Source organism: Vanessa tameamea, chromosome 5 (assembly GCF_037043105.1).
Source record: "Vanessa tameamea isolate UH-Manoa-2023 chromosome 5, ilVanTame1 primary haplotype, whole genome shotgun sequence".
In the NCBI taxonomy this organism is placed as follows: Eukaryota; Metazoa; Arthropoda; class Insecta; order Lepidoptera; family Nymphalidae; genus Vanessa; species Vanessa tameamea.
Genome location: NC_087313.1, coordinates 4,330,958 through 4,347,187, shown reverse-complemented (window position 1 = coordinate 4,347,187; position 16,230 = coordinate 4,330,958). Strand labels below are relative to the sequence as shown.

The 16,230-nt window shown below is 33.4% G+C and overlaps 1 protein-coding gene across 1 annotated transcript; it reads right to left on the bottom strand.

The window, feature by feature from the left end:
* Positions 1-8,960: 8,960 nt before the first annotated feature.
* On the bottom strand, positions 8,961-16,116 carry LOC113392444 (DNA replication licensing factor Mcm7). Its single transcript, XM_026628880.2, has 16 exons — positions 15,924-16,116; positions 15,744-15,847; positions 15,365-15,505; positions 15,159-15,286; positions 14,991-15,082; positions 14,350-14,576; positions 13,801-13,983; positions 13,515-13,699; positions 13,254-13,422; positions 12,948-13,100; positions 12,419-12,585; positions 11,970-12,136; positions 11,510-11,621; positions 11,116-11,214; positions 9,820-9,940; positions 8,961-9,193 (listed from the first exon to the last, which is right to left on the bottom strand). Exons 1-16 carry the CDS (start codon positions 15,952-15,954, stop codon positions 9,113-9,115), a joined length of 2,160 nt encoding a protein of 719 aa, XP_026484665.1. The 5' UTR covers positions 15,955-16,116; the 3' UTR covers positions 8,961-9,112.
* Between the last annotated feature and the right edge of the window lie 114 nt (positions 16,117-16,230).

Sequence of the window (16,230 nt, the reverse complement as noted above, 5' to 3'; positions counted from 1 at the left end):
TTAGCGCGGTCCTTAGCAAAAAAAAACACACGAACACAATGGCTCGATACCATGAAGAATCTCCACAAATAAAACAAGCTTTGTATCACCGCCCGGTGCAGTTTTATACGCTTAAATATGTACATATTAACCGTTGAATAGTGCTACGTCACCGGTTACCTACAGATCGGGTAAACGAATACAATTGACCGTGTAATATTAATAAGGTTGAAATATTACCTGTCAGTGATCGTTCTATATAAATCCTTTTTATACAATAAAATCGACAATATAATATTCAGAGCGCGATAAATTTCGATTTAAAGGTTTTTTTAGAGGAATTAATTCAGGAAAATGTCTAATAACCATTTACCCCCTTAAATGCAAAAAAAAATTATACAACAATGTAATGAAACAAGAAACATGAAAAAATACGGTACGTACGTACTAACACCACAGCAGCAAGAAATAGGCCAAAATCGGTTAGGTTATGTTAGGTTTTATTTTTTAAAATAAATATATAAATAAAACTTAACCTAGCCTATATTGGCGTATTCACAGAGTTATTAGCACCAACTATATACTACCTATTCCTAGTGCTACAAGCGTCAATGCTATACTGTCTATTAATGCTACAATATCTACTCGAAACAGACTCACAGAGATAAACTTTAGGGATGAACGAGGGTGAAGTAGGATGAGTCAGTAACTTTTCTGAAGTATGAGAAATCAATATTATTGTACAAGAATAAATAAATAAACAAGAAAAATCAATAACTAAGATAATATTTCCTATATATTACTTAATTCAAACTCTCGAAGCCGTGACTAACGCCTAGCTTCATATAAAATAGCTCGGATAAAAAGCATTCTTTAATCATGAAAATAATGCTTAGTCGCAAAAAGAAATATTAAAACAGTCCATTTTCTAAGGTGATTGGAACCGGCATTGTAGACCAGTTAAGAGAAATAAACGTCCCTATTGTTACCGAGTTCCGAATCATTAATATCGTGCAAAGAAATACCAAACAAAAGAAGGTAAAGAATAGAATTTTTTCGCTTTCCCCGGCGTCCGCGTTCCAGATATGAAAAATGTATCTTATTGTCATTTTTATTTATAAGCTCGTGGGAATGTCGTTGATCCTAATTACTCTGACGAATACAAGTGCTCTTGACAACTCTCAAAATATACAAAATTGTTTTTAGTCTGTTTAAAAAGCAACACTATAATTCTTAAATAAAATAAATACTAACAAAATGGCCGCAACTTTGTATCAGTTGGTGCGCATCACAGATAACTAATAAAAAGAATGTCATAAAGCAAACAACGCAGCTCACACAGCCATCGCCAGTTGCCCGTTCCCATCCCTTCAAAGCCTGTCACCACTAGAGATATGAGCCTAATTTATAATACCGCCTCCGTTGATACACTCGATAAAAAACCGTCACACAAGATCACTTGATCATTACCGAGACATTTTACTTTATATTACAGAGGAAGGTGTTCAAATTATTTATTTTATTCTTCACAATAGGATATACAATAATTGACTCGTTTTTTAACTTTTCAAAAGATTAAAAAAACACAAAAGTTTTATAATAGATAATATACTTTATTTTCATATCATATATGGATTAATATATCAGATAAATAAATCATATTGTCTCTTAATTCAAAACGATAATTTCCTAATACAATCAGTTCGGGTTCATTTTGATCGGACATGTTCCTGTGAAACTTGTAATACGAGTATTGTGAATGTTAATACTCACACGAGTAAAGGCGGGTTCGGGGCTCGAAGCGCGAAAACCGCCGCGGGCAACGCTTTGCCGCGCCGCACTCGCCTCGATCACATACTTGGACAATGTATCGTTTATATACGAGACTATCTCATACGTTTTGTTCAAATTCCTGATAGCCATGAATATTTGCACAAACTATCCACAAAATGTTTTGCATTTATAAAAAAATGTGAATTATCCGTATCCGATGTAGAAAACACTTTTAGTTTAAATTTTACACGACATAATTAAAGTCGAAATATTGAAGTTGGGTGTAACCTTCAACGATCTACGTTAAAAGTGTCCCGAAACTTTAGAAAATATTTCCACATGGCTTAATCGTGGATAATTTAATAATAATAAAACTTTTAGTATTCTGAAACTATCTCGTCCTTGTAACAGTTAATCAAGACAAGAGTCTAAGAATAGAATACCTATAGAAATTGAAACCATAGAACGATCATCGACGAATACTTTAATACATGAATAATTGGTATATACAAAATGATTTAGTTTCACATTTGTAAGAACGAAATTGTTTATGAGAGTAATTAAATCAATAATAATATTTAAAAAAGTAAGTTTAATTATATGTATATATAAATGGAATCGCGGTGGATATAGCGTATATACAAACAGATCCAACCAGGGCCGGATTTAAAATTTGGAGGCATTGGTACAAAAACGAAGTGAGGCCCGAAATTATATGAACTAGTCGAAAAATAATTTTATCAGATTTTTTAACAATTTAACATTGAAAAATTAGGAACTATGTATATAAAGACGAACGGTTTCATATTGGATAGAACGGATGTTTTTTTTTTTATCTATAGCAATATATCATATTGGTGAGGCCCTTATCTTGTGAAGATCCCATGGCGAGTATTGCCCTCCGCTAAATCCGAACCTGGATGGATCCAAGGCCCGATTTGCAAGTTGAACGCCGGAAGCCCCAATTCATGTTTCAAAGTCTAGCTGTACGATGGGACGAACAAAAGTTATCTACCCGTAACTCTTATCCGATACGCTTAAAGCTACATCTAACGAAAACTTTACGTCTATGAGTCTAGTCCATCAGACATTATTTCAGCAAGTTTTTGAATACGTATGTAGTAAGTTTAAAAATCACAACCTTGCAAGCGGTTTCCACCTAGTATGCCTGCGGTGAGGTGTGGGGGGTGTTCTCAGGTGTTAGTAAACTGTACTGTGTTTCTCTAACCCTGATAACGTGTATGCAATTTCATGATGATCAGCTTGAGAGTTAAGTCGTGAAAAGTAACATACAAGCTCACATTCGACTTTATAACACAAGTTAAAAATCTCGTTCGATACCGCAACTTTTAGATATTCCAAATTTAAAAAAAAATCTTATACATAAAATATTTGTAAAATTTTTATTTTATTTTTAAATTACTTAGAATTTCACGCATGCACTAATACAAACTATTAATCAAACTTAATATCTAAATTAAATGATTCAAAACGAAAAACAGATTAAAAAAGTCATAATGGAATTGAGATTTGAATGGAACCAATTTCACAGAAGGTCTACACAAATCATTATAATGTCATGCACCTCTAATTATCCTTGCTGCCATCCCGATATGATAAAATCTCGATCTCCACTCTAATCCAACGTTTGTGTGACTAACACGCCAGGAATGCGTTGCGCGAGCGCCGCCGGTGCGCGGGAGTCAGGGTGGCGCGCGGAAACCTGCTACCAACGAAAAAACCCCAAAAATCACAAGTACAAATCATTTCCGTTCATAATAATATACCTTATCCACATGATATAAGAACTACATTAGAATTTCGATCCAAATAATGTTTAGTCCTTTTTATAAAAAACTAAGGTTAGCGCCGGCGACAGTGGATACTCGCAATCTAAACTAATTTTAAACTGAATAAATTTATTTATAAAATGAATTACATTATTTTTAGTGAACCTTATTTAATTATTATGTAGATATATATATATATATATATGGATAACATATATCTGTTAAGTTATTGTTTACTATATATTGAAACTACTAATTTATAATTATATATGAGAATATTTTTAAAATATTCTAATATTAAGGTTTACATCAATGTATATAAAGCTTATTTACTATTATAATTACCAAATAAAATATAATATTTTTTGTAAAGTAAACAAATAGTAAATCACTATTTGTACCCCTATAAAATAAAAGTAAAAAAACAAAATGACTACGAATCGGCATTCAAACATTATAATTATAATAAATTATTTGTTTCAAAATTATCTATGTCTAATAATTGTCTATGTCTATCATATAGTATATATTATATCGTGTACATTTCGCTATGGAACGAAGTCGTGTTTTATATTTCGCCACAATGAACATCCGCAGCGAACGACAATCGCTAGACACAACACTAACGTATTCGGAGCCTCACAGACATAACATAGTTCTTATGACTATTGATTTTAAAAACTATAATGCAATAAATAGCTTTGTAACTGAGCGTACAGTGAAATTAAACCAAGATAAGCTAACAATGACACTGTAATATCTCACACAATTGACAGTCTGGAACTAATGATATGACAACTTCATGTTATCAATGCGCTCACTTTTTAATATTAATAAATACACCAGTACACAGAATATTTATTTATTATTTGTTTTATTTTATAAATATTATAGTTCTGAACTTAAATATCCAATTCACAAAAATCAGCTATTTCATTCCATGCGCGACTCTCCTTTTTTATTTTTAATAATGCTTTTGCGCGGGAAAACATCTTTTATTATATTGTAAAGCCATACGAATGACGTTCTTAAATCGATTATACTTTTATGAAATCAGATACAATAACAAAATATGAGTTTATTAAATATATAATTATAATATAAATGTAACTACATAAATAAGTATTTCTAACAATATCCTTTTAATAACCTAAGTTTTAATGATTAATGTTTAATTGGATACGATTTGAAACTAAAAATATTAATTTATCACAATATTCAATAAGAACTGATATTTCCCAGGGCTACACGTGAAACATAACCGAATATTGCGCGTTCCACGGGCAAGGATCACTGTGCTTTCATATACTTAATTTTCGTTTATACTTTATCTCGTGTTCAGCGGTAAAGGATAATGTATAATTATAACCATTGAGCTCTTGAGGATTGATTAGTTATATATAAGCTATATTGATTATTGCTACAGAGTCCCCCCGCATAGACCCTACTCTAACATAGCCGTCTGGCGTACTGTCATATATTTTATGTCAAAGAAATGCGATTAAAACATAGACAATTTTACAACTTTTTGCTTTCATTATGTTATATGAGTGTATGAACTTCACGATGTTAGAGATAACGTGAAGCAGCGTTTCCACATTGTGCATTGTGCATTGGAATAGCGTAATGAGATCTTAGCCCAGCAGTGGGCTTTTACTCTCCTTTTACTTTATCCACACCAGCGCACCTATGAAGGATAAGGAGTACTATTTAGCTAAACTTGTTATTATTATTGTCTGATTATATTCATCCCTATGAATTGAATTACATTACCCGAACAGAGTCGTTCGAATGCAAAAGGTTACGAAGTTTTACAAACTTGAGTAACGTTAATTCCGTTCAATCCATCATTATTATCTGTTTAGTTAATATTGAAAACTCAATTGCTTTTGATTTTGCTATAATATTCGTATTTGATATGACCCGAGCAAAAAAACTGGTAATATCTATCTTTACAGCGTACATCTTAAGGAAAACCTCTTCAACAAACATTAATCATCGCCAAAACTTGCGCTCAACGAGCGTCTGCCGTCTAAGACGTAATATAAGGCATTAAAGCTTTAGTCAAACAAAAAATCTCATACCTATTATAAACTGAAGAGTAATATTTGTAATAAAATGTTTTCGATGGAGTAATAGTTACTGGAACCTTGTCAAAGAAGTTTTTTTTATTTACATTCGTACGTGTACTGTTTGCTTCGTAATGTTTTTATTCGATTTCAACTTTTTGCAACGTAATCAGGTCAGCACTTTTTCAGGCAGTCGAAAAACGTTTTATTAAATTCTAGAGCACTTAATTGTCCACTTTAGCTCGACGCAATTAAATTTCGAATGAATACATTTTTATCAAAAGAATTGACCTGAAAATTTTCGCGTAAATTCTTTCTCAAAATGTACAATATATTGCGTTCGTTTTAATTAGTCGACTGATTTTTTTACATCGCTATCCAAAACTTTTATGAGCACTATACGCCTAACACTTTGTACTGTATGATTTCTTTCATATATATTTCTTTTACTCGTTACATTACAATGGCATAATATAAACATCGACAGACATGCTCCTAACCTTCTTCTCAAAAGGGGAGAGGACGCCTTAACCCAATAATGGGAAATTTACATGTTGACGATTGAGCCTAAAATATGTCTTAGAGAGCATCAGCATGGAATGCGACGATTATTTATATGATTTCCTTTGTTTTTAATTTTCACATTTAGTTTAACTTGAGAGGCATGCCATCGTGAGTTAATATTTCTATACAGATATCCTTTTATAGAATATATAGTAACTGAGTTTAACTCAACTTGTTTGTATCCTGTAATTAGACGCGGAACTATATAGTAGAGTGCAGGGTCGTGGAGGCCAATCAAAATATGTATAAATATGTATATTTGATTTTGCTTCTTACTCATATTTTACATCGATGATAAAATTGTTATTTAAAAAAATCTTATCTATTTATAATATAGCCCAAAATTTAACTGGTAGGTAGATTAAAACACCTGAACACCACCATGGACTGCTGGTATACGTAATCATTTTACGCCATTAAGGACCATTTTTATTATAAATAAACTACTTACAACATACATTAGACAAATTTTCAAAGTAAAAATATAAAAATAAAAAAGTTTAATTTACAAAAAAAAATGTTATTTTTAAATTTACGTCTTACGAAGGGTGACAGTTCGTATTTATAGTGCTTTCCTTTTTACTATATTACTGTTAATAGTAATTAAATAATCTACATAAAAATTAAATAGTTCATTTAAACAAATATAGAACAATTACATACATTAACCTAATTAGAGAAAAATATCAAGAAAATTGTTTGTTTAAAGCTGAGTTTGCTGTTTGGACGTGACGAGCTTTTTCCAGGGCTCTCTACCCTTGAACTTCGTCAATCTCTCGTACACACTTCGCCCGCGGTTAAAGACGGGTCCACATGGGGCGTGTTATTTTAATAAAACATTCTTCAGAACGTCGCAAATAATTAAATAAAAGCATTAATGTCTATTACCATCATTACGGTACTTGAAATATAAATTTTAATTAAATTCTAGCGTATATATGTATGTATTATGTATATGTTTGTATTTAATTCAAATACTTAGCAAAGATAAAAACAATTGTTTTAATTTATTTCGTTTTATGAAACATTAAAACAACCGAGAATAATTTGATTATATAAAATTAATTAATGCATGCAATACTTTAATTTTATCCAAAAAACTATCAAGTGTGACCACAGTTTTAACCAAACTTCGCACAATTCATACGAGCCTGTAATCCGTTAGAGCCTCGTGACCTGTTTTATGTGCTGTGACCTACATAAAAATGTTGTGTTAAAATCCGCATGAAACTGAACACACGTGAAATATTACACAAAATCCCTTTTATGTATAGTTCACGTTTTCCACGACTGTGTCATTGTTGTTTCAGATGTAGAATCTATAAATTCTACGTCGTTCCACACAAGCGAATAGCCAGACTTCCCTCGGGCGCGAAACCCAAATAAGATGAATAGCTTTATTTATTTTACTTTATTATGTAGCCAGACTGGCACGGGGGCCACCACCAACTGGTCTATGGGCGATGGTGGCCACATTTATTTTTCCGCTCTTTAAAATTAATTATTTGTTAAATTGTAACAATTTAGTAAATTGCAATCAAGAATCCTCTTTAATTTCCTGCACATCTACGGCTGGAGTTCTTCAAAGTGAGACCATAACCGATTTTTTCTGCACAGCTATCGTCCCGTAATCACTGAGACAAAAATCGGCTTACGCTATTAATATATAAGATTTGGCAACTTACTATGTCGGACGCAGTCTCTGAGTTACCCGCCGTGGTCACTGAAGGAGTTACGGCTTTCGTCATTATTTTGTGTATATTTATATAATATTTATAACATACATGGTTATATATATGGTTCACAGACTACAACATCTACTTACCAAGTTTCAATAGTATAGTTCTTATGGTTTCGGAAAAAGGTGGCTGTGACATACGGACCGACAGACATACGTGATGAATCCATAAGGGTTCCGTTTTTTGCCATTTGGCTACAGAACCCTAAAAATCGTATATCGAAACTTTTTGATATCGACAAATTTTGATAATAAAGCGGCATTTTCTACAGTGACCAGGGGCGGCGCTGAGATTTAATCCAACTGACTATTGACAATAGTTACCGTTATCTCTAGAGGATTTTTCAAATTCGTCTCAAAAAGGGGTCAAATGGGGATGACATTTTGTATGGTATTTAGTCATGACTGATCTTAGAAATGTGATAATCAGTATTTAGGTTTATGTTAATGAGGTAAAGACGGATATTTTTTTTAATTCAACACCTTCATGTGTAACTTAGGATGAAAGTTTGTATAAATAAAACTTAAATGTAACTTTAACTCTCATAGCAATAACTGTCGATAATATCGATATCCGTGTATATAACGAAATCCTTACTGAAACTATTGCGTACCGAAATGACGTTTATGAAAAAAAAATGTAATGTACAGACATTTATTTTTCAATGTATTATAAATCAGCCCGTTCTATAAGTTATAATACAGTAGAGCTATTCTATAAAGACAAACCCGAAACCCACAGTCACAAGAGCAAGATACACGCGAATAAATAGCGTATCACAGTAAGTCGGAATTTAATATTTCGTAAGTGAGGTGTGAAGGGTTTTTTTACAGAATTGCTATTTAGTTTTATATTTCGATTTGAACTTTAGCGGCTTGTAACAAAGAAGAATTCAGATGTGTAAAGGTACGCCTTAAACTACTATACCTACGGCTGGGCGAATGCCGACTCTTCTCTGCAGAAGATTTGGATATATAAAGGCTAAGGATTATACCAACAATGCGAGTTGGTTGGCACCTGAGTATATTTAATAAAAAATTCATTCACTTATAATATATTTTATTAATACAAAATTATATTGTGATATTTTTTATTCATCAATTCACCCATCAGGACAATAATTACAATACAAAAACATTATTAAACAAAACATAGGCACAACATTAATCTTAAAAGCAAATTAATATTAAAGGCACTTTCACATAAAGGTGATTTTAGTTCTTACTTGGTTCACTTGCCAAACATTAAGATTCTCATACTCCTCGATACAAGCATCCACCTGAAAATTGACATTATTTAATATTAAAACATATTCATTCATAAATTAAACCATGTTGTGCAGAAACATTTCTGCTAATATTTAATAATATTTTAAAGATAAAATATTTGTAGTGATAGTACATGCAATCAAATCAAAATATACTTTGTTCATGTAGGTTTTTACATTATCATTGAAGCGTAATATTAAGGAACTATTAAAAGTAAAGCTACACCGGTTCAGAATGTAGATTCTACCAAGCATAACATGCAATAAAATATCTGGACAACACAATCAAGTTATATATTATAATAATATCATATTTCGTTATTTTTTGCATTATGTGGAAACACGATCTGTATTTGTAACATCGTGATAACTAAAATCAGATAAGATCAGCCAATATAAAGGTAATATAGAAAACAAAGTACTTAATCTTAAAAAAAAATCTGGAATCCAGTCTTTTGTACATGTACATAAATAAGTTTCATGGATTTTATTTTTTATTCATTCAAATGAATCAAGAACTGTTTGTAGTGCATCTTGCACATTCAAATATATATAGCAAATCGCATGTCAAATGTAAATCTAAGGTTATTGATCTTTTTTCCTGGAATAGGCTCTATATAAGTGTAGAGACGAGTTACCTGATCGGGCTTGAAGCCCTTGTCCACGCAGCGTTCGATGACGTCGGCGATCTTCACGGTCTTGTTGGAGCCGGCGAGGTCGCGCACGACTGCGAATATGCGGTCCGTCGCACTTATACCCCTGGAATGATTAAAACGGAAATTTAATCGAACTATTGTTTAATTGGTGGTATCAAATGACACAACTATCTGTTCATTTTTTAAGTTAATCTAATTGCATTTTAACAAACCCAAAACAACCATTATATGATTTCGGCCTCTCTTTCTGTCTGATCATGTGTATATCTTCTGTTATCTTTAAAATAGGTTAATTTAATTACAAATATAAGTTTGTATAATTGTTGAAGAAGTATTTAAAGTACAGTTTCGTTTTTATTTCAACATGTAATCGGTGGAGCCTATTTTTTAGCAACTTAAAGTTTACGTACACTATTCGTTTAACGAACGCTATTTTAGTCATATAAGTTATCACTAAATGTAATTTCAAGGATTTCGAAATTCAAGATTTCAAGATTCGAAGATATGACCAAAATCATAGGACGTTTTGCTTACATTAATATTGTTACGTTTCCTTTAACGTGGGTATAATCACGGGGAAAAATTACGGAAACAAACGGAGTTAACTAATGTATAAATTGTCTATCAAATTGATTGTAACTTTTACACATTGATAGCTTGAAGTTTCATAAACGACACTATCGTTTTGTATTACATATTTTTGAACTTCGTTTATATTGTCAACACAGTCGTCGGTCTGAGCGCTTTTTGGCAAACACTCTCGAAACTAAAACATATTCAATAACTTTGTAAATAAATTGGGGAAGCTGTGGACGCTACTTATATAAATTAAAATTTCATATTTATATCATTGGCATTTCCTGAATAAAAACTTTAGTTTATTATTTACTTTTACGTAGTTTGATTCTATTGCCAAGACTACATGCTGTGTGTCCTGCTGACTTTGAAAGTTTATATGAATTTCAAATTTATAGAATAGTTTGAAGCTGGCATCGTTTTCGTCTCTATGGCGCCATTCCTATCCGAAGGATTAACATTCAAGTTAATTTAAAAATCTAAAATATATTACTAAATATTTTAAGTGTTATCAAAAAAGTAATTTAATTTTTGAATACATCATATATTTCGATGCAATACTCTTATTAATTTAATTTTTAACATGTCTGATGATGAATGATTGATTAATAAATTATGAGTCATGAGTGTGCGGAAATAAATAGTGTTGCCCCTTAAGCACAGCAGTAACAAAAAATAGTTGAACTTAATTGAATAAATCACCTCTGCACATTGTCGTCTACGTGTTGTAGCGATTGTTTCGACATCTCTACGAGTCGTATCGCTTCTGAAACGTCCTCTTTTTCGACCACGTCTGACAACCTATAAAGAAATATAATTATGTTTTCAAAATCTCTAAGACTATAACTAATGTAACGTATTTTCATTGCCATATATATCATAGAGTAATATTTACATTATTATTTTGGTGAAGTTTAACAATTTTATCGCTTTTTAATGAATCTTGTATGTAACAAAAACACATCAATGTTTATCTTATTTTTTATCCATTTGAAGTGTGAGACATAACATAGCTACACACATTGTGGAATACACTACCTAATAAACGTGGAATGGTATCTTGCAGCAAATACATAAAAACCGTGGCTACTTTTACCTGAGCCTCGCCAGCGCGGTGGACAGACGCAGTATAGCTAACAAGTTTCTGGCCGAAGTGAATGTGACGTCGCGGGCGTTACGAGCTTCCCTACGTAGTTCTACATACGACGCTGTGAACACACAAACATAAATACTAATTAATATTAACCTTAGTGATAAGACAGCAATAATTATGCTGAGTTACATTAACAGTAAGCGCACTTCGATTAGGCTATACTTAATAAAGTTAATTGACAAAACTGTACATTTAGTTAAAGTACACTTAGTTATCTGATAAAAGATATATCCATTTTGTGCTCAAAAGGTCGTGATATAGATTTATACTTAAAACTGTAACCGCCTAGATCACAGAAGGCGAATCTCTCTAGCGGTGGTCCGCCTTCAACGGGAACGGTCCCCTCACACTCAGTGCCAGGCGCACGAGTGACAAAGACGGTCAGTACCGACGGAGCACTCACAGACGATGTAGTCGGCAAGGTGCGTGGGCACGACGGGCTGCTTGCGGCGCGTGAGCGCGAGGTAGCGCCGCACGAGGCGCATGCGCAGCGCGCGCGAGCTGCCGGCCGGCTGCGCGCAGTGCTGGTGCACGTACGCGATGTGCTTGGCCAGCTCCAGGTCCTTCTCCCTGTGCCAGAGTTACGCGCCGGTTACCACACGACTCTTGCCTCGTAGTACTTATTGTACTTCGTTAAATAAGAAAGTGATCCTTTAAAAAAATATTTTAGAAACTTCCATTCATAGGCGATGAGTTTCGATCCGAATGAAACTATGCTGAAGTATATGGTCTGTGCTCCACCAATTCTGCTTACGCACATTAAATATAGGTAATATCTCGAATCGTTTTGGTAAAAGAGAAATTTATTTATCATTGGTGAATTTATATCGAAAAAAATCAAAGTTCGTTCACCTATCGGGCTTGTCCCGTATGAGCCACAGCAGGTCGAACCGGGACAGCAGCGCGGCGGGCAGCTGGATGTTCTGCTCGATGGTGCGCTTGGGGTTGTAGCGGCCGTACGCGGGGTTGGCGGCCGCCAGGATCGACACGCGCGCGTTCAGGCACGTCATGATGCCCGCCTGTCGAGCACTCTTCGGTTAGCTAACTCCAAATATATAAACAGCACATGAAAACATTTTTTTAATCAAAACATATACTATAATATATGATTTCGATGGCTAAAACTGGTGTTCAGTACATTTTGAACTACGGTTTTTCTGTAAATATCTCTGTAAAAACATCCTTCTTTAATATGACACATAAACCTCAAAATTTAACATAGTGCTGTACTATTTTAATTGAAGAAATTGAAATTTATAAAATTCTTAAAGTAAAGATAAAGCTAAAGATAAAATTGAATTTCTTGAAAAGGCATTAATGGAAACGCCTTCTTTTTTAAAATCTTGGTATCAATTTTTAAGAAAAGATGAAGTTTATCGACCTTAGCAATACTGATGGTCTGCTGCTCCATGACCTCGTGTATGGCTGTGCGGTCGTTCTCCGCCATCTTGTCGAATTCGTCAATGCAACAAACACCTTGATCCGCCAGCACCAATGCTCCCCCTTCTAACATCATCTCCCCAGTAAATGGGTCCTAAAGGTATAATAAAACTTGACTTTAATGTGACATCCAAGTTGATAAGAAAGCTAGACTCCAGACTCTAGCAGTACTACAATATCAAAATATATAAAAGAACTAATTTAATAAATTTATATTAATTTTGTTTTATTGTGCTATGGTTTTTACCTTTAATACAGCAGCAGTAAGACCAACACCTGATGATCCTCGTCCAGTAGTATATTGGCTGCGGGGAGCTAGTCTGTCGATATAGTTCAGCAACTGGGACTTGGCAACACCAGGATCACCCATCAGGCAAATGTTGATATTACCACGAATTTTCATGCCATTAGGACGCCTATTAAAATAAGAGGCGAAGTTAGCAAACTTAAGACACTTCCTACATTTAAGAAATACATTATAGTAATATAGGTTATAATAGAGGCTTACTTATCGACACCCCCCACAAGCAACAACAATAAGGCTTTTTTAACATCTTCGTGACCGTAAATCTCAGGCGCCAAACTACGAGCCATTCTCGAGTACAAATCTTCATCGGCAAGCTCAGCTAATTCTTCTTCAGTTAGCGGTTCCGCCGTTTCTCCTTCCTCGCTTTGATTTAAACAAGTGACGCCCTGTAAAATAGTACTAAATCAAAATTTCGGTTTAGCTTAACTGTTTAGTTCAATCGTATTAAAAAAATATACAGTCATCAGACAAGTTAAAATATACTCACATGAGCTTCTAGATATGTGTCAGAGAGCAATCCCTGCATAATTTGTTTGAAGCCAGCATTGAGCAGCGGCAGGAAAATACCAGTGACGGCCACGTGGTCGCCGGGCTGCGCGCGGCGCGTGCACTCGCCGCGGCAGTACACCGACAGCTGGCGCGGGATGTGCCCCACCGGGACCTGGTCAGACTGCAGGCACACCTCGGTTAGCGCTCACATATACACACATTATGTCATATATCTTATATTATCATAAAATCATTCACAAAACGATTAAATGGTGGCAGTATTAATAATGCAACTGCTACTTTTGAGACAAGATCATAGCATTTTTTTTCTCATCAAAACTAAAAATTAAACGTCTGGAACAATTAGAGTCTAAGCTTTATTGCAATCATTCGAAAATAATCACACATTTATAAATAAAGGAGAATTTAACTTATGTATTATTAAACTTATTTACAAAAGCTTCTGCGCTATACAGAAAACAATCAAATATCATCCAAAATAAACTTTCAACTGTCAAATTCAATCTATAAAAAACATAATACTAACATGTTCCTGTATCTTTAACTCCTGAAACTTTTGGAACCTTGATCCTCTAGTTTGTAAATGTAGCTGGCCAGCTGTTTTATTGAGTCTGCACTCATCAGCACTGCAAGCAGGCGGTGGAGTAAACTGCAAGGATCGAACTGGCTGGTATGTCTCAGCTCCACAAGCACTACACGAGTAAGTTGCTACTATTAATAGAGGCTTGACATCTGTGCAACGAGTTACTATACCTGAAACATTAAAAAACAGTAAATTAAAATAATATTGATAATATTGTTCAATTTTGTAAAAATTAAGATGGTATGGTAGGAAAAAATAATTTATCTGATGGTAAATGCTCACCACTGTCCATAGGCATTGGCTCTGTGAGAATTTTTAACAATGTATGTGTAATGTAAGGACATTGACAATGCACCACCAACCTCGGAAACTAAGATGTTATGTGCTATGTGCTTATTGCACTGCCTCAATCAGCTTTTAAACAAGAATACAACAATAATAAGAATTGCTGTTTGGCAGTTGAATATAGGATGACTGGATGGTACCTACCCAGATAATCTTACATAAGCCCTACCATGAAGTAAAATGATAATAAACTACAGTTTCTGAAATATTTTGTTAAATTTAATAAGTAAATCATTTACCTCTGACTGTAACAAGTTTTCCAATGTGTTCAGCCTTTACATCTCTTATTGGGACTGATTTAGATGTAGACATATCCTTGAAGCATACTTCACTAAAATATAATAACAAATATAAAATTATAAACTATACAAAAATAAATATTACAAAATCAATTTTGTTTTTCTTACAATCGTCTTATAAGTTCTGGAGGGTATCTATTCCTTGGGTCTCTCATCTCACCAGGAATCCTATGATTCCTTGCTTCCAGCATTATTCTGTGGTCAATATACACATCCAGTACATCCTTAGCAACAGCCTGTTAAAATATGTTAAAATTTTACTCATCATATCAGTATATAAGCATAGTTATTATTAAACATAAGCCAAAACAAACCTCTTTATTTTTAAAATCAGGAAGCATCTCGTAGACAACATCAGAGACCATGTTAGTATATCGTCTTGTATTTTTAATCACAGCTTCTGCCAATTCTTCATTTGTTTCATGTAAATCATCCAAGTCCACTACAAAAGCTACCTGAAGAGTGTAAATAAAACAACTTTTAATTGCTTTTATAACTGAGGACATTTTCAAATATTTATTATTATTGTTTTCCATTTAATATTATTTGGAAAGCATAATAGAGTATTATTTTTGTTGTGTGAGTGTTGAAACAACACATTATCCTGATGAAATGGATTAGTACATGTACTCAAAGTATCTTACTATTAATTATGTAGTCCTAATAATTAGAAATCAATGACGGTAAAGTTACCTGTTCCCTATGGGCTACTTTAGAAAGCTGTTCCGAGTATTTAAAAAATTTGCGGCCCTCATCATCGGTCTGGCAAAAGTCAATGAAGAAATTTTTGAATGTTTCTGTAAAATTAAAAGAAAGCGTTACCGATTTGTTCACAAATACTTGAAGATTTTAAGGATTATACTGAAATATTACCTTTATCAGCCGTATAATCACGCATAGCCATCTTGAGTATATCACCTACGAATTGTTAGGGTTGAAATGTTAATTTCTGTGGAAAACTTGTTTAAGACTTTCAAGTTTAAATCTCTTTTACAAAACTCTTACTCAAATAAATATTTATACCAAAATTTTGTACGATATCGTATATGTTATGAGCTATACGACAGTTAAAATAGATGTTTAACTTTTGTTTGACGGCAAAATTGGCGCAAAATCTCAAATATAGATTATATTAAGAATATCCAGATACTTGGACTGTAAGACTGTAATAAAAATAAAA

What these genes read in the sequence shown, in the direction of transcription:
- LOC113392444 (XM_026628880.2), bottom strand. Translation starts at nt 15,954, where the DNA reads ATGGCTATGCGTGATTATACGGCTGATAAAG. An exon ending in CTGATTTTAAAAATAAAGAG is followed by an intron (nt 15,287 to 15,364) that starts GTTTGTTTTGGC and finishes ATATTTTAACAG; the next exon opens with GCTGTTGCTAAGGATGTACT. An exon ending in AGACCATCAGTATTGCTAAG is followed by an intron (nt 12,586 to 12,947) that starts GTCGATAAACTT and finishes AGTGCTCGACAG; the next exon opens with GCGGGCATCATGACGTGCCT.